The 20,311-nt window shown below is 43.4% G+C and overlaps 1 protein-coding gene across 1 annotated transcript in view; it reads right to left on the bottom strand.

The window, feature by feature from the left end:
• Positions 1-4,266: 4,266 nt before the first annotated feature.
• Positions 4,267-20,311, bottom strand: part of dnajc8 (DnaJ (Hsp40) homolog, subfamily C, member 8) — a 45,297-nt gene continuing 29,252 nt past the window's right edge. The window contains exons 7-9 of the mRNA XM_080211496.1: positions 15,813-15,904; positions 11,450-11,525; positions 4,267-5,624 (exon numbers count right to left, since the gene is read on the bottom strand). Coding sequence (XP_080067622.1) covers positions 5,505-5,624; positions 11,450-11,525; positions 15,813-15,904 — 288 coding nt within the window. The 3' untranslated portion in view covers positions 4,267-5,504. The remainder of the gene's footprint in view (positions 5,625-11,449; positions 11,526-15,812; positions 15,905-20,311) is intronic.

A 20,311-nucleotide genomic window follows, 5' to 3' on the forward strand; every position in this document is an offset into this window, starting at 1 on the left:
CTCTGTGAGACATTGGTGTCCTCGTGCATCAGTTGCTGAAAGTAAGCATGCAGTTACAGCAGGCAGAAAAGTAGGCAAATTATATGTTAACCTTCTTAGTGAGAGGACCTGAGTATAGGTATCATAGAAATCATAGAAACCCTACAGTGCAGAAAGAGGCCCTTCGAGTCTGCACTGACCACAATCCCACCCAGGCCCCAGCCCCATATCCCTACACTTTTACCCACTAATTCCTCTAACTACGCATCTCAGGACTCTAAGGGACAATTTTTTTTTAAGCTTGGCTATAGAGGGAATATAGCAAAGGTTTACCAGGCTGATTCCTGGGATAGCAAGTCTGCCAATATGAGGAGAGATTAAGTCAGTTAGGATTATATTCACTGGAGTTTAGAAGAGTGAGAGGGGATCTCATAGAAACTTATAAAATCTTAACAGGATTAGACAGGATGGATTCAGAAAGACTGTTCTCAATGGTGGAGGGAATCCTGAACAAGGGTGCTTTGAGGCTAAGGGGTAAACCTTTTAGGACTGAGGGGAGGGGAAATTTCTTCACCCAGTGGGTGGTGGATGTGTGGGAATCCACTACCACAAAAAGTAGTTGAGGCCAAAACGTTGCTTGATTTTGAGAAGAAATTAGATATGGCGCTTGGATCTAAAGGGACCAAGGGATATGGGGCATTGGGGGGGGGGGCAGAATCAGGATATTGAATTTGATGATCAGCCATGATCAAATTGAACAGAGGGGCAGGCTCAAAGGGCTGAATGGCCTTCTGCTTTTATTTTCAATGTTGACGAAAGTCTATTCACTGGCCACTTAACTGACGTGTCTTGAAGGCTTCTCATCACACTATTGTATGCTTTAACATGGCTGCTTAAAGTTTACTGAGGGCAGATATTTATGAGAACGTCAATCTTCTTGTTGGGTCATTGCGAATGACTGATAGCCACACCCCACCACACCATGTTACAGTCAACGCACCAGTAATTTTCCAACACAATTCTTCATGCAAGGTGATTTATGTAATAGTTTTGCATAATCAGTGGTGTCAGAGATCGTGCAGTTAAGAAGCTTGGTTATATGGGTATGAAATCTGATCCAAGATGATCATAAAAACCATATTTTAAAATATTGAATTTTAGATTGTACTGATTGGAAAATGTTTTGGACGAAAGCTTTCTGCACATGTTGCAGAATACAATACCCCATGTGGACATTTTGTATGCTTGTTAAATACAAGACTGCAAACAGCCTTCTATTTAAATTGGAGAAAACCAATCACATTCAAATACATATCACTTCAGGGAATTAAAAATATCCATTCTCTATCTGTATTTATCATATGCATTTTCCAATTAAGATCTGTTCTTGGCCAGCAGTCTTTTAAAAAAGATAAAGGCACAGGACTAATCACATCAGGGTTTTATGACCAAAGTGACGTATTTACAATGTGTTCTCCCTGCATGCGCCACAGTGGTTAGCGCTGCTGCCTCACAGCCCCAGGGACCCAGGTTCGATTCGCAACTTGGGTCACTGTGTGCAGTCTGCACGTTCTTCCCTTGTCTGCATGGGTTGTTCCCAGGTGCTTCGATTTCCTCGCACAGTTGGAAGTTGTGCCAGTTAGATATGCTAAAATAACCCTTAGTGTTCCAGGATGTGATAGGTCAAAGGTTCAGCAGGGTAACTAAGCAGAAGATAGGGCCTGGGTGGAATTGTTGTCAGTGCAGTCTCAATGGGCCTCCCTCTTTATAGTAGTATTTCTATGATTCTATGTCAACCTCCACTAGGGACTATTAAAAACCTCTTTCTCCATGCCCAATGTCAATTCCAAATAAGTTGCAGGCAGGACTGACCCAATTTGAACAAGACTTTGTTGAGCTATTTCTCAAGCATACTATAACTCAAATCAAGATATTGAAATCTTCCCTCCCCAAATCTCTCTGCCTGTAAGATTATTCTTTAAACCTGCCCTATTATCTCAAGTCCTTGGCACATACTTCAGTGTTAAATATGCTGCATAAAATGTAAATTGTTATTTCCTTGAATAACGCTCTTGCTTGGAGAGGTTCCCCATTACCTCAGAAAATTATACAAATATGATGGAAAAATCTATACTTTTTTTCTTTTTAAATAGGCCTCTTGGAGATAGGCATTCATGCAAGTGCAATTGATTCCTAGCCATTAAATCATAAGCAAAGTGAAAAGCTTGAGGAAAATTTAGTGTTTTGGTCCCAGCCTTTTATCTTTCAGTTCAAATAGTGACAACCACTTATTTGACAAATAAGCAAGTTTCCAGAAATTAATTAATTGATCGAAGGCTGAACAAAGAACAAAAAGAACGAAGACAATGACAGCACTGGAACAGGTGCTTTGGCCATCCAAGCCTGCACCGACCATGCTGCCCCACTTAAACAAAATCCCCTCCCTTTCCAGGGACCATATCCCTCCATTCTCACCTATTCGTGTATGTTAAGATGCCCCTTCAAAGTCACCATCTTATTCACTTCCACTACCTCCCTCGGCAATGGAATTACAGGCACCCACCAACCTGTGTAAAAAATCTGCCTCGTAAATCTCCTTTAAACCTTGCCCTTCACACGTAAACTTATGCCCCTTAACAATTGACTTTTCCACCCTGGGAAAAAGCCTCTGGCTATCCACTCTGTCCATTCCTCTCAATCTTGTAGAATTCTATCAGATCATCCCTCAACCTCTGTCATTCCAGTGAGAACAAACCATATTTCTCCAACTTCTCCTTGTAGCCAATGCCCTCCATACCATGGAACATCCTGGTAAATCTTTTCTGTACCTTCAAAGCCTCCACATTTTGATTCCAGGGATGGCAGGACTGATGCGAATAGAGATTAACTTGGTTAGGATTGTTTTTGCTAGAGTTCAGACCAATGAGGGGGATCTCAAAGACTTATAAAATTCTGACAGGATTAGGCAGCTTAAATGCAGGGACAATATGGTGGGGGAGTCCAGAACTAGGGGTCACAGTCTGAGGATTCTGGGAAAAAGGTGAGGAGACATTTCTTTACCCAAAGAGTGATGAATCTGTGAAATTCATTACCATAGGAAGTAGTTGATGCCAAAACATTGAATGTATTCAAGAGGGGGCTGAATATAGCACTTGGGGCAAATGGGGGTCAAAGATTCTGCAGGAAAAACACAATTAGGATTTTGAGTTGGACGATCAGCCATGATCGTAATGAATGGCGGAGTAAGCTCGAAAGGTCAAATGGCCTCCTCCTGCTTCTAAGTTTCTATGTAATTAACATTTGTACAAATTATGTTTCAGTCAAGATAAAATTTAAGACCTATCACAAACAGCTGAGCAACAGAAAGACAGCAAGGATAACTTGCCATAGCACTGGGAGAGTCTGGCCATGGACATACAAGAGACTTCATAGAGATTTACAGCATGAAATAGGCCCTGTGGCCCAACTCATCTATGAGAGCAAAAACAGAATCACAACGAATTACAAGAAATCCATCTTCAAAAATTCTGGAAAAATAAAGCAACAAAGCATGAATCAACATTGGCTGAACTAATCATGTTTTATTCACAAGTCTTTTACAAACATTTTTTATTAAAATTTCAAGTGGGATGCTAGAACCTTTCATGGACAAACATGGCAGCACGATGGCACAGTGGTTAGCACTGCTGCCTCAGCACCAGGGACCCAGGTTTGATTCCAGCCTTGGATGACTGTCTATGTGGAGTTTGCACGGGTTTCCTCCAGGTGCTCCAGTTTCCTCCCACAGTCCAAAGATGATGTGGAATTGCCGGCGTTGGACTGGAGTAAGCACTGTAAGTAGTCTCACAATACCAGGTTAAAGTCCAACAGGTTTATTTGGTAACACAAGCTTTTGGAGTGTTGCCCCTTCACTCACCTGATCAAAGGGCAATGCTCCAAAAGCTCGTGCAACCAAATAAACCTGTTGGACTTTAATTTGGTGTTGAGACTTCTTACAGTCCAAAGATGCGCAGGTTAGGTAGCTTGGACGTGATAAATGACAGGGAACTGGGGACATAATAGGGGGTTTTCACGGTAACTTCACTGTAGTGTTAATGTAAGCCTACTTATAAACTGTGACTAATAAATAAACTTTAAAAAATTGCCCCTTGGTGTCAGGAGGATTAGCAGGGGTTACAGGGATAGAGCCTGGGTGAGATTGTCGTCAGTGTGGGCTTGATGAGCCGAATGGCCTGCTTTAGCTCATGAGTGCTGATGAAAATTGATTGATCTGAAACCTCTCCCCCCCCGCCCCCCCAATAGATACTGTCAGACATGCTGAACATTTTTTGTCTTCGTTATAGGGAGAAACTTGAACTTATTGCAGGACAATCCAATAAGAAGCTAAAGCTAATTTATTAGTGTCACAAGTAGGCTTACATTAACACTGCAATGAAATTTCTGTGAAAATCCCCTAGTCACCAAACTCCGACACTTGTTCAGGTACATTGAGGGAGAATTTAGCATTGCCAATCCACCTAACCAGCATGTCTTTCAGACTGAGAGAGAAAACCGGAGCACCAGGAGGAGGCCCATGCAGACATGGGGAGAACGTGCAAACTCCATACAGACAGTGACCCAAGCCAGGAATCAAACCCAGAGGTCCCTGGCACTGTGAGGCAGCAGTGCTGACCACCGTGCTGATAAATTCTATAAATGAAATTATTCTATGAATTGTCCTCAGCCCATCCATAACCAATAGTCATTTGTATATGGAGAGTTACCATGTGGTGAAGTTGAACTGGTGCCATCTGTAAAACTGTGACCCCAACATCAACCACCACCTTCAGGAAAGGGGTGATAATCAGCAAAAGCACTCCCCCATCTATGAATTAGTACCTCCTTTCCAAATTTTAGATATTCTTTCCCTCCTGGGAGTTTGAAATTCAAAGCTTTTTAATGTTACTCAACTTTAATGTGTGCACATGGAAGCCAAAATTCACTATACACTTCAAACTATGATGCATCAATCCAGTCAGTCACACAACAAATGGGATCTATCAACTCTGAAAATAGAAAACGCATACTTTGTTATTTCCAAACACTTTTAATGGTTACCTTTGATGGCTAAAGATAGACAAATTGTTCACAGTACAAAAAGGTTACAAAACGTTAAATTACAGGGCTTAAAAATTAAAGGTTTTCAAAAGGATACAAGGCCGTTATCAACCTCTTTTATACTGTACATTTACATCATATTGGTTTAGAATCAGGAAGCAGTGAAGCCCTGCCACATAGATTATCAGGGATGGAACTAAACAATAGTATTAGCTACGACAACATGTATGAGTCAGTAGACTGAAAAGGGTGGGGGGGGGGGGGGGGGGGGGGGGGGAGGGGCGGTGGAGGGGAGGGAAGAAAAAAACATTTCTGCCACTAAACTGCAAACACTACTCCTAGGCAAAGAACATGTTCTGGAGTGAACATTGCTATAGTTGTCTGTGTTTGTGATTTCCTATTTTATGCAAAATATTTTCAGATGGCTCTTATCGCTGCTCCATCTTAACCTTTGGTGGCTTGAGGAAACTCCTCTGTTTCTTTTCTTTCTTGCCCTTCTTATTTGCTTGGAAGTTTCTCCAGCTATCAACACGGCCATCGCGGCTTTCCTGTGGTTAAGACACACACACAACGGTTCAGTTTAACACTTAAACTAAAATATAAATGGTGCAGGGACTGTTTTCTTCAAATGTCATTTCCTATTACGCCAGAAGATTGACTATCTCTCGTTAAATCTACTGAAATTATTGCCTGCTCATGCAGAGCTGAAGAAGCTACAATTCAGAGAAGTTATGATTCAGGGTGGCCGCAATGATGAGTGACAAGGGACAAAAATGATAGAAACACTCTGTCATAGAGGTCTGTGGGCCCGTGGCCAAGATGGTGCAATGAGTTTCAGACGCTGCATCCAATCAATGCAAAACCTGGCATCAGAAGGACTAGGCAATGACAAAATTCAACCAGTATTTTGAAATCGAAAGAAGAACATGGTCCATTCCTTTTTGGGACCTGAGATTGGTTGCAGCTTCCAGCTCATGTTGTAAGCACAAATCCTGACGGCTGATCTTAGAGCAGCCACAGTCTGCATGTAATCACCGTGGTGGTATTCATAGAATCCCTACAACGCAGGTGGAGGCCATTCGATCAAGCCTGCAACAACAGTCCCACCCAAGCCCTATGCCCATGACCTAATTTATTTACGTTGCTAATCCCTCTGACACTAAAGCACAATTTAGCATGGCCAATCAACCTAACCTGCACATCTTCGGACTGTGGGAGGAAACCGGAGCACTCGGAGGAAACCCACGCAGACACGGGGGAGAATGTGCAAACTCCACAGACAGTCACCCAAGACCGGAACTGAGTTTGGGTCCCCGGCACTGAGAGGCAGCAGTGCTAACCACTGTGCTGCCCTTCTTTTCAAAGCTTCTGACTTGTCTCACATCACAATACTGATCTTCAGTAACTTACTGGCCCTGACATTTATCACCCTCTACACACAATGACAAGGGGTCAGGAGTAAAAAGGTAAAACATGCTGAATGCAAACCCAACTCACCACTTTTACAGTGCTGAATATTGGAATGTCAAAGCATGGGAGAGAAGGTACACCGAGGGCCAGGAGGAGCACAAGAACTCACCTTGGTCCCCTTGAAGAAGCTTTCCGCCTTTCCCAACCCAATCATAGGCCTCCCCACCCCTTGGGGGCAGTCCCGGCTGCGGAGTCCTACCACTGGTGTTCCCTCCTACCCTATGACCAGGCTATCCATTTGGCCTGCTGCTGAGCAGAAGCCTGTGCAAAAAGACATTTGGTAGGTTTTGTCATTAGGTCCGGCTACAGCTTGCTGGATTCTTTGGCCATTTTCAGGCTTTCCCCCACAACTACCCTGTACATTCCGCGGCTCATGATCTCTGAAGCTCTTCCATTTCCAGCTGGGAAAAAAAACTTAGAGATCCGAACAAAACGAGATCTTAAATCAACAACCTGTATATCAACACAAACATCAGATTCACCAGCATATGCTGTGGGGCAATGTGTTCAACCAATGGACAGAAAAGCAAATCAAATGGCTTTCACGAGGGTAATTTATTGTATTCAGACCAAGACACTACAGGGAAAAGACAATGTAGAGAGTCAGCATAATTCTTGTAAAAGACTCTGGATTCAACACTTCAACATCATTTTCAAACTGTGCTTGCCCCACTGTACCAAACTAATAACTCTCAGCATTTAAATTCACATTAATTACTCTCTTCAGAAACGCGACCCTAAGTGATAATGACATAACATACTAATCATGCTCAAGTATTTTTCATATTTCAAATAAACATCAAATTAAAAAAATTGTTGGTCAACGTTGGCCTTTATTTCAAAGGGAATGAGTATAAATATAGAGAAATTTTGCTAAAACTATACAAGGCACTAGTTAGGCCATACCTGGAATAATGTAAACAGTTTTTGGTCTCCTTCTCTATGAAAAGATATAGTGGCTTGGTGGCAGTCCAGAGAACATTCACTAGGTTGATCCCGGATATTGGGGGGGGGGGATTTTCTTATGAGGGGGGTTGAGCAGGGTGGGCCTGTACTTATTGGAGTTTAGAAAAATGAGAAGCAACCTTATTGAGGCATGTAAGATTCTCAGAGGACTCAGTAGACGCAGACAGATTGCTTCCTCTTGTGAAAGAGTCTAGGGCCAAAGGGCATAATCTCAGAGTGAAGGGTCACACATTTAAGATAGAGATGAGGAGGACTTTCTTCTCTCAGAGGAGAGCGAATCTGTGGAATTCTTTATCACAGAGGCCTGAAGAGCCTGGGTCATTATGTATATTCAAGGCTAGATAGATTTTTAATCAGTAAAGGATTCAAGGGTTATGGGGATAAGAACGGAAAGTGGAGTGGAGGACTATATCAGATCGGCCAAACGGCTAACTTCTGCTCCTAAGTCATATGGCCGCGTTAAGCTTTACAGAATTTCTGGTACTTAAAATCAGAAAAAAAATCTCTGTGGAGTCAAAGGAGCAGATATTCAAAAGGGTGGGAGCAGGGTAATGATGAAAGATTTGTTTAAGAACGGAGCGGTCATAAAACAGAGAGATTTAGGGAGGGAGTACCAGGTGGTGGAGTCTAGCTGGCTGAAGGCACGCTGGCAATGTGAACAGAGCAGATACCAGGGTTAGAGGGGCATAATAGTCCAAGGTGGGGTTCATTGGGTTGGAGAATGATACAGAACTGGCAATGAGTGAGCCATGAAGAAATTTAAACACATAAGATTGAGAATTTTAAACGTGAAGCAATGAGCAGGCAGGTCCATTGCAGGCAAGGATGATGGACAAGCAGGGACATGGACAGCAGGATATTGTATGAGCTGAAATTTATGCAGGGTGAGGGCCCAGCCAGGAAAATATTGGAGCTGTTATGTCTGGAGGTGGCACAGGTACAAATGAAGGCTTTCATAGCAAAAGGGCAGAGACAGATAAGGCAATGAAGGTGCAAGTTAGCAGAATGCAATGGGAGAGGATATGGGGACAGAAGCTCAGCTTGAGGTTAAATAGAATGTTGAGGCTGTAAACAGTCTGGTTCAATCCGAGTTTGTTGCTGGGGAACGTAGGAGAGTAAAAACAGGCGACAACAGCACAGTGACAATACTAACTTTCATTGACAATGCTTATTTCACAGTAACTTCATTGCAGTGTTAATGTAAGCCTTACTTGTGACTAATAACTAAACTCTTAAAAAAAAATGTTCTGGCACGGGCCAAGATGAAGAATTTGGTTTTCCTACTGGGGATGAAAAAAAAAATCACAGCTCATCCAGATACAGGTCTAGTAATCTGAGTAGCCTGGAGAAGGAGAGCTGGGTGTTGTTAATAAACACGTGGAAGACAATTCCGTATCTTTGGAAGGTTTGCTAAGGGGCAGCAGAAGGAAAGATTCTTGGAGTTCCTGAGGTAACAGTGCAGGGGTGGGAAGAGACACCATTGCTGGATATGCTCTGACGATGATTGGATCTAGAAAAATGGAACTAAGCAAGTTTTCCTTTCCACTCTGGGGCAGCACGGTAGCACAGTGGTTAGCACTGCTGCTTCACAGCTCCAGGGCCTTGGGTTCGATTCCCAGCTTGGGTCAGTGTCCATGTGGAGTTTGCACATTCTCCTCGTGTTTGCATGGGTTTCCTCCCACAGTCCAAAGATGTGCGGGATAGGTTGATTGGCTATGCTAGAATTGCCCTTAGTGTCCTGAGATGCATAGGTTAGAGGGATTAGTGGGTAAACATGTAGGGATATGGGGGTAGGGCCCAGGTGGGATTGTGGTCAGTGCAGATTCGATGGGCTGAATGGCCTCTGTGCTGTAGGGTTTCTATGTTTCTATAAACAATGTGATCAGATTCATTAGTGTGAGGATGCAGGTATCACAGTCAGTTCATTATGCTTTCACGCTGGGACTTGGGCTTGAAGCCAAGTCAAAGTGATGAGATTAAAATCTCCTTTCACTGTCCACTGTAAACATCCCATGTGGAGTTTGCATATTATCCCCACGTTTGTGTGGGTTTCTTCCAGGTGCTCCGGTTTCCTCCCACAATCCAAAGATGTGCAGGTTAGGTGAACTGGCCATGTTAAACTGCTCCCTTAGTGCCCAAGGATATGAAGGTTAAGTGCATTAGCAGAGCAAATACTTGGGGCTATGGGGATAGAGCCTGATTGATATGCTCTGTTGGAAAGTCGGTGCTGACTCAATGAGCCAAAAGGTCTCCTTCTGCACTGTACATAAGAACATAAGAAATAGGAGCAGGAGTAGGCCATCTAGCCCTTCGAGCCTGCCCCGCCATTCAATAAGATCATGGCTGATCTGTCATGGCTCAGTTCCACATTCCCGCCCTCTCCTCATAACCCTTAATCCCCTCTCTTATCAAAAACCCATCAATCCGCGTCTTAAAAATATTTAGCGAGGTAGGCTCCACCACTTCAAACAGGCAGAGAATTCCAGAGATTCACCACCCTTTGAGTGAAGAAGTTCCTCCTCAACTCCGTTCTAAACCGCCCCCCCCTTTATCTTGAGGCTGTGCCCCCTAGTCCTACTATCCTTTCTGAGCGAGAAGAGTCTCTCCACCTCTATCCTATCCATCCCATTCATCATCTTATATGTCTCAATGAGATCTCCCCTCATTCTTCTAAACTCCCTAACAAGTACAAGCCTAGTTTATTCAGCCTCTCCTCATAGCTCAACCCCCTCAACTCCGGTATCAGCCTAGTAAACCTCCTCTGCACTCCCTCCAAGGCCAAAATATCCTTGCGTAAGTACAGCGCCCAAAACTGCACACACTACTCCAGCTGCGGCCTCACCAATGCCCTATACAGCCGCAGCAAGACCTCCCTACTTTTATATTCAATCCCCCTCGCTATGAAGGCCAGCATCCCATTCGCCTTCCTGACCACCTGCTGCACCTGCAAGCTGGGTTTTTGCGACTCATGCACAAGGACCCCGAGGTCCCTCTGCACCGTCGCCTGCTGCAGTTTTTCGCCAATAAGTAATAATCCTTCCTACCATTATTCCTACCAAAGTGGACCACCTCGCACTTGCCAACATTAAATTCCATTTGCCAGTTCCTGGCCCATTCGCCCAGCCTATCTAGATCCTTCTGTAGACTCGCCACACCCTCCGCACAATTTGCCGTTCCACCAATCTTGGTGTCATCAGCAAATTTCGACACCATACACTCGGTTCCCTCCTCCAGATCATCTATATAAATGGTAAATAGCTGAGGCCCCAGCACCGACCCCTGGGGCACTCCACTAGTCACCATCCGCCAATCTGAATAGCACCCATTGACCCCCACTCTCTGCCTCCTATGATTCTGGTTGGGCCAAATGGCCATGTTTCTGTGCTGCAAATGTAACCTATGCCATTTCTGGGAAGTTTCTGGAAGTGCAAGGTACCTCAGACAGAAGCACCTGGACTTCCAGATTTAATTGCAACACGTATAGGAGTTGTTGTCCCATTTCCACATAAATAATGGGAAGTGCAGTTAGCCTCATTGTTAATCCTATGGCCCAGTGAGATATTTCTGTATTTAGGTTTGCTTAGCACATAATAACTGTCATTCTAAAAAATTCATATGAGGAAATATTGCACTGAGATTTGGAGTGTATATTCCATAGCGTTTTTTTAATTAGAATTCACTCTTCTTAGAATATTAGATACTAAACTGCAATCTAAAACAGATGGTTTTTTTGTCTGTTTCAAGACATACTATGAAATTGACTATTCTGCATCACTCACTGGACATCTCAATGTTAAGGTAGTTAATAAAATAAACTGGCTTTCCAGAAAGAAACCATTCTCAATAAGACTGAAGAATCCTAACCATTGCTCATTGTTCCACAAGTCATTCAAAACATGACAAGAATTAGAAATTGGTAAATTAGAATTTTACAAACCTCAAAATTCTTCTGCCATTCTTTATCACGTTTTGCTTTCTCTTCCTGCTCAATCTCTTCCTCTCTTTGCCGTTTCCTGGATTGGGAAGAATGGACAATATCAGAAAATGGGCCTCAAAGTGGCTCAATAAGCATTCAACCATTGAAATTTTGCATTTGTTTGCCTGGATTGGTGACAAAAAAAACTCCAGTGAATTAAGGGGTTCTCAAACTGCACAGCCTGGGATGCCCCCTTTACTTGTTGCCCTGGGATCGAGGAGTTGGTCTCGTATCTGGAGGTCCTCAAAACCAACTTCCCCTTTACTAAACTATTATTAACTGCTGGCAAACATAACATAGGTGATAAGAGCTAAGCTTGGTTATGACTTGCACACCCCACACCTGGCCCCAACACCCAAACCCACAGCACGATATAAAAATGGTCTACCAACTCACACAGACATAGCTCACAAATAAAGAGGGGCGTTTAGGTGAGGTGCTGACAGGTCGCTGAAGTCCAAACAATCTCATGCCAAGGAATTTAGAAAATGAAAGGGGGAATTTGGGATTGGTGGGGTGGAAGGGGGCATCGGGAGAGGTTTGGAGAATAAATTACAATAGGTTGAAGTAGGAGAGCAGGTGGCTAACAGTGACCACAACTCTGTCTGGTTTAAGATATTAATGGATAAAGATGAAGCCTGTCCTAAGGGGAGGGTGTTAAACTGGGGGAGGGCTAGATACAACCGGATTAGGCAGGATCTTAAAGATACGGACTGGGGTAAACTGTTTGATGGCAGGTCGACGCTGGGTATGTGGGAGTCTCTCAAGGGAAAACTAATATCTTTGCAGGAAAGGCACGTGCCGGTCAAGAGGAAGGATGGGAAGGGTAGGATTAGAGAGCCGTGGGTAACTAGGGATATTGAGGACCTGGTCAGGAGGAAGAGGGAGGCGTACATTAGATCTAGGCATTTGAGGACAGAGATAGCGTTAGAAGAATACAGAGAATGTAGGAGAGAACTTAAAAGGGGCATCAGAAAGGCAAAAAGGGGCCACGAAATGGCTTTGGCGGGTAGGATTAAAGACAATCCTAAGGCATTTTACTCCTATGTTAGAAATAAAAGGATGGTTAGAGGGAAGATTGGTCCTCTCAGGGACAGAGGAGGGGAACTATGCTTGGAGCCTGGGGGAATGGGGGAGATCCTGAATGAATACTTTGCGTCAGTATTCACGCAGGAGAGGGGCCTGATGTCAGGTGCTGTGCTTGAGGAGTTTGAGGATCCGTTGAGGGATATAGTCATCACGAGGGAAGAGGTGTTGGGACTTTTAGACAGTATAAAGACGGATAAATCTCCGGGGCCTGATGGCATCTATCCCAGGCTGCTAAGGGAGGTGAGGGATGAAATTGCTGGGCCTCTGACGCAAATCTTTGTCTCTTCTTTGGACACAGGTGAGGTCCCAGAGGATTGGCGCATTGCAAATGTAGTACCGTTGTTTAAGAAGGGTCAGAGGGATAACCCAGGGAATTATAGGCCGGTGAGCTTGACTTCAGTTATAGGCAAGCTAATGGAGAGGATCCTCAAGGATAGGATGTATGAACATCTGGAGCGCTGCAATCTGATCAGGGATACGCAGCATGGCTTCGTTACAGGGAGGTCGTGCCTTACGAATCTAGTGGAATTTTTTGAAGAGGTGACAAAAACGGTTGACGAAGGACAAGCCGTTGATGTCGTCTATATGGATTTCAGTAAGGCGTTTGACAAGGTCCCTCATGGTAGGCTGATAGAAAAGGTGAAGGCTCATGGGATACAAGGCCAGGTATGTAGATGGGTGGAGAACTGGCTTGGGAGGAGGAGACAGCGAGTAGTAGTGGAAGGCTCCTTTTCCAATTGGAGGCCTGTCACCAGTGGTGTGCCGCAGGGCTCGGTACTTGGACCTCTCCTATTTGTGGTATATATTAATGACTTGGAAGAGGGGGTAGGTGGTGTGATCAGCAAATTTGCTGATGACACTAAGATGGTTGGATTGGCGGGTACTGAGGAGCAGTGCCTGGCAATGCAACAGGACATAGACAGGCTGGTAGATTGGGCAGATAGATGGCAAATGGAATTTAATCCGGAGAAGTGCGAGGTGATGCACTTTGGCCGGAATAATGTGGAGGGGAGTTATACAATAAAAGGTAGAACTATCCGGAGTATAGATACACAGAGAGACCTGGGGGTGCAAGTGCACAAGTCCCTGAAGGTGTCGGTGCAGGTGCAGAATGTGATGAGGAAAGCGTATGGTATGTTAGCCTTCATAGGAAGAGGTATAGAATATAAGAGTAGGAGTCTGATGTTGCAGTTGTATAGAACGTTGGTTAGGCCTCACTTGGAGTACTGCGTCCAGTTCTGGTCGCCGTACTACCGGAAGGATGTAGAGATCCTGGAGAGTGTGCAGAGGAGATTTACCAGGATGTTGCCTGGTATGGAAGGGCTGTCTTACGAGGATAGATTGAATGAACTTGGGCTGTTTTCCCTTGAGAGACGTCGGCTGAGGGGGGATCTAATAGAGGTTTATAAGATTATGAAGGGGATAGATAGAGTAAATGGTGGTAAGCTTTTTCCGCTATTAGAAATGGATAGAACGAGGGGTCACGGGCTTAGGGTGAGGGGGGCTAGGTATAAGACAAATATTAGAGGGCAGTTTTTCACGCAAAGGGTAGTGGGGGTGTGGAATGCACTGCCGAGTAAGGTGGTGGAAGCAGGCACGCTAGGGTTGTTTAAGAGCCAGTTAGACAGCCATATGAGCGGGCTACATATAGGGGGATATAGTAGGCCTTACTAAACATTGTAGGCTTGGGAATACGTTTTGCCTCAGGGATGTTAGTCTTTGCCTGTTTAATAATGAATTTTTTTGTCTCCACAGGCATTTAAGTCCAGCAAGGGGCATGCATGCGGCAGGTTGTAGTGGGCTGCTCTTGGACGTTGCTTCGGGAGTTGCCTATTGCTTCATGTCGTTAGTGTGCTTAAACTGGACCATCTCGAGGGCAACATGACAGCTCAGAGACTATCTCTGTTGCTGTGCGGACACATGGATTTGGGCCTGTGTCCGTGGGAGTTTGCACGTTCTCCCCGTGGTTGCGTGGGTTTCCTCCGGGTGCTCCGGTTTCCTCCCACATCCCCCCAAAGATGTGCTTTTAGGCTGATTGATTGGGTACTAAATTGTCCCTAAATTGGACCTCCCTGATCCTCGCACGTTAGGTATAGACTAAAATCATGAATAGGTCACTGAGACAGTGGGACGGCGGCGCGGGCTCGTTGGGCCGAAGGGTCTGTTTCCCGTGCTGTGTTGTTCTTTGTAAGTGGCAGTTGGAAAGAAAATAAAGCTACAGCAAAAGACTGAAAATTAGAATCAATTTTTGTACTGAATACATTTGAATTATCATAAGAAAAAGCTCAAATATCAAGTTCATATCAACACTTCAAAGTGCAAATTAACAATTTGCATTTATAAAGCACCTTTAATATAGCAACACATCACAAGATGCTGCATAAAAGGGATATTAAATAAAATCTGACAGAGCCAAAAACATTTTAGGCCAGATGACCAAAAACTTTATCATAGTAGCTTCTTCAAAATACTTCAAAAGGAGGGGAGAGATAAAGGGGGGAACTTTTTAAGTTTCCAAGCCCTCGCAGCTGAAGGTACGGCCAACGGTTGACTAATGATCAAGAGGCGAGAATCAGAAAAACACAGCTATCTTTAAAAGAATCCCAACAGTGCAGGAGGCCTTTTGGCCCATCAAGTCTGCACTGACACAATCCCACCCAGGACCTATTCTCCTAACTCCCTGCTAATCCCCTGACATTAGGATCAATTTAGCATGGCCAATCAAACTAACCTGCACATTTTTGGACAGAGAGGAAAGCCATGCAGATACAGGAAGAATATGCAAACGCCATACAGACAGTGACCTGAGGCTGATATTGAACCGGGTGTCCCTGGCGCTGTGAGATAGCAGTGCAACCACTGTGCCACCTTGCCATCCCTATCTTGGTAAGATAGTTGTAGGAAGTTAGAGATACAGGTAAGGTTATGGTGGGATTTGAATAAAGGATGAGAATTTTGTCTTAAAAACTAAATGCTGTCGGACCAGCAGCCAAAATCTAACAAAGTATAGGGAATGATGGGCAAACAGGAGTTAGTGAAGTTTTAAGTATTGAATAATTTAAATTACTTTGAATTAAGAGTCGATTATATACAGTTTCTTTTCGCCATCAAAAATTGACTCCCCAGTTACAAACAGCATTGCTGGGGAGTTTGGGGAGGGTGAGAGGATGGGTCACTGGGAAGAAATTAAAGACAGAATGATTGGTACAACAGATGTTAAGATAATTCCATATACCTCTCATGCATGTCCTTAGCTTCACGCTCCTTCCTTTTAATTTCTAGTTCAGCAAACAGCTTCATCGTTTGTTTGTGTACCAACTGTTTGAACTGGTAAGATTAAACAAAAGATTGATTCTGACATGCATCAGAGAGCAAGTGAACAATAACACAATGAGGTTACTACACAACATGTTTTACAATAATAACATAAATAGCAACGCCTTCCAGCTGACTTGAACCCACAGTTAGAGAATTCCATCTACTTACAAAGGAGAAGTTCAAATCAGAAAAAAGAAATGCAAAGTACTACTTTCCTTTCAATGATGCATCAAATTACTGCTCAACCTTACAGCACCAATATCTGAAGCTCCTACAATTCCAGGGATTTAGTTACACAATATTATGGCGCCTTTGCAAGGGACCAGGGAACAATCCATGGCATCAACAGAATTCTACTTGTCCATCATGAGACTTCTACGTTTTTCGAATTTACCTGACTTTTAATATCCTTTCTCTTGCAGAACGCTAATAAAAATCCACTGCAGTCAGCAGTGCTTTTTCAAAGTTAGGAATTGCCTCCCAGGGTATTATTAGCAGCAACTTCAACGCTTATACACAAAGATGCATAATCCAGCACTTGTGAAACATTAGTTTTTCTTGCCTGAATTTAACGCAATGTTACCAAATACTATAAAAATCAAGACAATATTCCTTTTCTATAACCACTATTTATGGTAAGAGCTTGTTCTGGTACAACCCATGCAATACAAGACCAACCAACGTACAAAGTGGTGGGTGAAAGTCTTCATCTTAACCACGTACACCAATCGCGCGCGCGCGCACACACGCGCACACACACACACACACACACACACACACACACACACACACACACACACACACACACACACACACACCAGTGCAAGGCAATTTACCATGGCCAATCAACCTAACCTGTAAGTCTTTGGACTGTGGGAGGAAACTAATCCAGATGTGGGACAAGCATGCAAACTACAGAGATAGACACTCAAGGCCGAAATTGAACCTGGGCCCCCAGAGTTCTGAGGCAGCAATGCTAACCATTGCACTGCTGTGCTGTTCTAGTGGGTGAAAGTCTTCAGTTGCTTTCTTTCTACTCCTAAACTAAAAAAGTTGGGATTTTGAACCACTCAGTTGAACTTCCAGCACAGAACGGGTGCTGTACTGTCACAAGTGCTATCTTTCAGAGAAAACAGTAGCAAAAAGATGTTGAACTAGTGAACGGAGGTAGCTCCACCTCAATACCTTGCCTCATCACCCTCAACCCCCCAACAATAAACTAGCTGATCATTTACTTATCAATACTATTGGATCTTGCTGCCACGGCAGCTCCTACAATTTCCCATATAACACTGACTGTACATGAAAAGCCATTTAGCATTTGACCTTCCTGGGAGCCAGAGCAGCCAACACGTGGCTCATGTGTCACTACTCCCAAAGTGTAGCTCCTTCATTCATATACAAATTGTCAAGATTTCTGGCTGTCCTTTTCATTAGCTGAACCAGCATGATCATATGATTTTGATTGGGAAAGATACTGCCTACTTGAATATTCTGAAGCCTATTCAAACAAGCAGGAGGTTTTAATAATTTCTTATAGATATGCAACCAGGGTATATTGATCTCTACAAAATTCCTGGAGTCTGAGTATACTAAAGGATATTTGAACACTTAAACGCAGACAAACCCCCACTCTTCTCAAAATATTTGGACAGTCCAAAGGGATCCCTGCAAGTAGTGATACTCTCGTGAACACCCTACCCACTACCAACTATCTTAACTTCCAAGTATCTAAAAGTTATTGGAATACAAGAGAAATTACACACAAGTCTGAATAAAAAGTATAGGATGTATAGGGCACTGTGTTCACACTCTGTTTTATACATGTGCGGATGTCTCAGGACTGGCACATCGCAATTTGAAAACTTCTGATGAGCAAAAGACAGACCAGTTTTAAAGCTTTGAAGATTGAAAGAGGAGGAAGGTGGAAAAGCACCACCAGTTAGCACTCTCACTGGCAATCTATTCCCCGAACAAAATATTATTACCAAAAAAAGGAGAAACACAATACAGCAACAAGGTAATGACAATAGGAGAATGTAAAGATGCTTCAGCGTGATTTGTACAAGTTGAGTGTGTGGGCACATGCATGGCAGATGCAGTATAATATGAATAAATGTGAGATTATCCACTTTGGTAGCAATAATAGGAAGACAAATTATTACTTGAATGGGTGCAATTTAAGACAGGTGGATACTCCGAGACCTCGGTGTCCTTGTGCATCAGTCACTGAAAGCAGGCAAGCAGGTGCAGTAGACAAATACATGTTGGCCTCCATAGCAAGAGGATTTGAGTATAGGGATAGGGATGTTTTGCTACAATTATATAGGGCATTGGTGAAGCCACACCTGGAGTACTGTGTGCAGTTTTGGTGTCCTTATCTGAGGAAGGATGTCCTTGCTGTAGAGGGAGTACAGCAAAAGCTTACGAGGCTGATTCCTAGGATGGAGGTCTATCGTACAAGGAGAGACTAAGTGGGTTAGGATTATATTCACTGGCGTTTAGAAGAGTGAGAGGGGATGTCTCAGAAACTTATAAAGTTTAACAGGGTTAAGCAAGGCAGATTCAGAAAGAATGCTCCCAGTGGTGGGGCAGCTCAGAACTAGGGGTCATAGCTTGAGGATAAGGGGTAAACCTTTTAGGACTGAGGCAAGGAGAAATTTCTTCATCCAGGAGGTGGCGAATGTGTGAAATTCACTATCACAGAAAGTAGTTGAGACTAAATATCGTCTGATTTCAAGAAGAAATTAGATATAGCTCTTGAAGCTAAAAGGATCAAGGGATATGGCAGGGAAGGGGGGGGGGGGGGGGAAATCAGGATGTTGAATTTGATGATCAGCCATGATCAAAATGAATGGTGCAGCAGGCTTTTAAAGGCCGAATGGCCTACTCTTCTTACTAGTTTAAGTTTCTAAAAGCGAAAAATAAAGCCAATGATAAAATACCAGTCACTCTGGATTTCTTACATATCTTCAACTCACATGATGAGTGCCACCACATCCATTTCATAAAATTAATTTCTTCCAGTTGACTAAACTTTTGACACCGTAACAGGCTTATTTATGCTTCCATTTTAAGTGAACATGCCTCATCTTTCACAAATCAGTAAGCGTTGTTCAGTGAAATCACATTCATTCTGAAAGCGAATGAGCAGCTGGAAGCAGGTTTGTGCACATATGGTAGCTGCACAGTCGATGTACAATTTAAGAGGCTGCACGAATAAATGAAGACAATCCAGGCAACGTAATGAACAGCTACACTGGGAATGTTGGCTTGACATATCAGGAACATCAGAGTCACAGATCCCATAGCATATGCTCTTTTAAAGCACCAAAGTGAAGTGTTAGGTCAGGCAGTTATCTCCTGCCTCGTGTCAGTGATGGGTGTTGGAAAATCCTTCGGCAGAGTACAAATTAAATTCACTTGAGCACTCACTTCTTCAGATGACATATTTGGCAATAGGTCACTGTGCTAATACAAATATTTATCTTGTTGCTCATCATATTTTTGAACTGTAACACTACAATAACAAACAATTACATAAGATCTGCTAAAATGTGGGAAAACCCATCCTCAAGAGACCTTTTAGGGTTATAAATTGGTACAGTGCACTTGGGAATTAAAAAGACTGAGTGGACTGAAAATGTCTACAGGACATTGTTCATTGTGATTATTTACACAAATGATAAAGTGCTTGCCATTGTCTTTATAAGTTTAAGTTTATTTATTATGCACTAATGGCTGAAGAGGTAAAAAGTTCACTTATCAGTGTCACAAGTAGACTTACATTAACACTGTAACGAAGCTACTGTGAAAACCACCTAGTCGCCACACTTCAGCGCCTGTTCGGGTGCAATAAGGGAGAATTTAGCATGGCTAATGCACCTAGCCAGCACGTCTTTCAGACTGTGGGAGGAAACCAGAGCACCTGGAGAGAACACAGAGGCTCTGTGCAGAGTGACCAATGCTGGGAATCAAACCCGGGTCCCTAACATATAGATAGCAATGCTAACCACTATACCACTCTGCTGCCCTAAACAATTTTCATAATAACTTAATTGCAGTGTGAATGTAAGCTACATGTGACACTAATAAGTAAACTTAACATGTCCAACTGATTTCAGAATTCTGCTGGGACTTCCGTATCTGGCTGGTTCAGTTTGGTGACAACATTTGAATTGAAAATTGGGAATCAGGTCTGGTACTGGGTTTAGGTGCATTTCTCTAATCCTGTTTCAATCATGCTGGCAATGAGAAACACATGCTATATCATCGATTGCGTAGAGTGTTGCTTTCTACAGTGCAGCTCATCTCTTGTTTTAGAGCTTTCTCTTCATAATTCTACTGCCACTGGTGAGATAGCAGCACTGCATCGAGCTTCAGTGATAAGGAGCTCCCTTGATCATCTAATAAGTA

The sequence above is a fragment of the Carcharhinus amblyrhynchos genome, chromosome 24 (assembly GCF_965287045.1).
Source record: "Carcharhinus amblyrhynchos chromosome 24, sCarAmb.v2.hapA, whole genome shotgun sequence".
In the NCBI taxonomy this organism is placed as follows: Eukaryota; Metazoa; Chordata; class Chondrichthyes; order Carcharhiniformes; family Carcharhinidae; genus Carcharhinus; species Carcharhinus amblyrhynchos.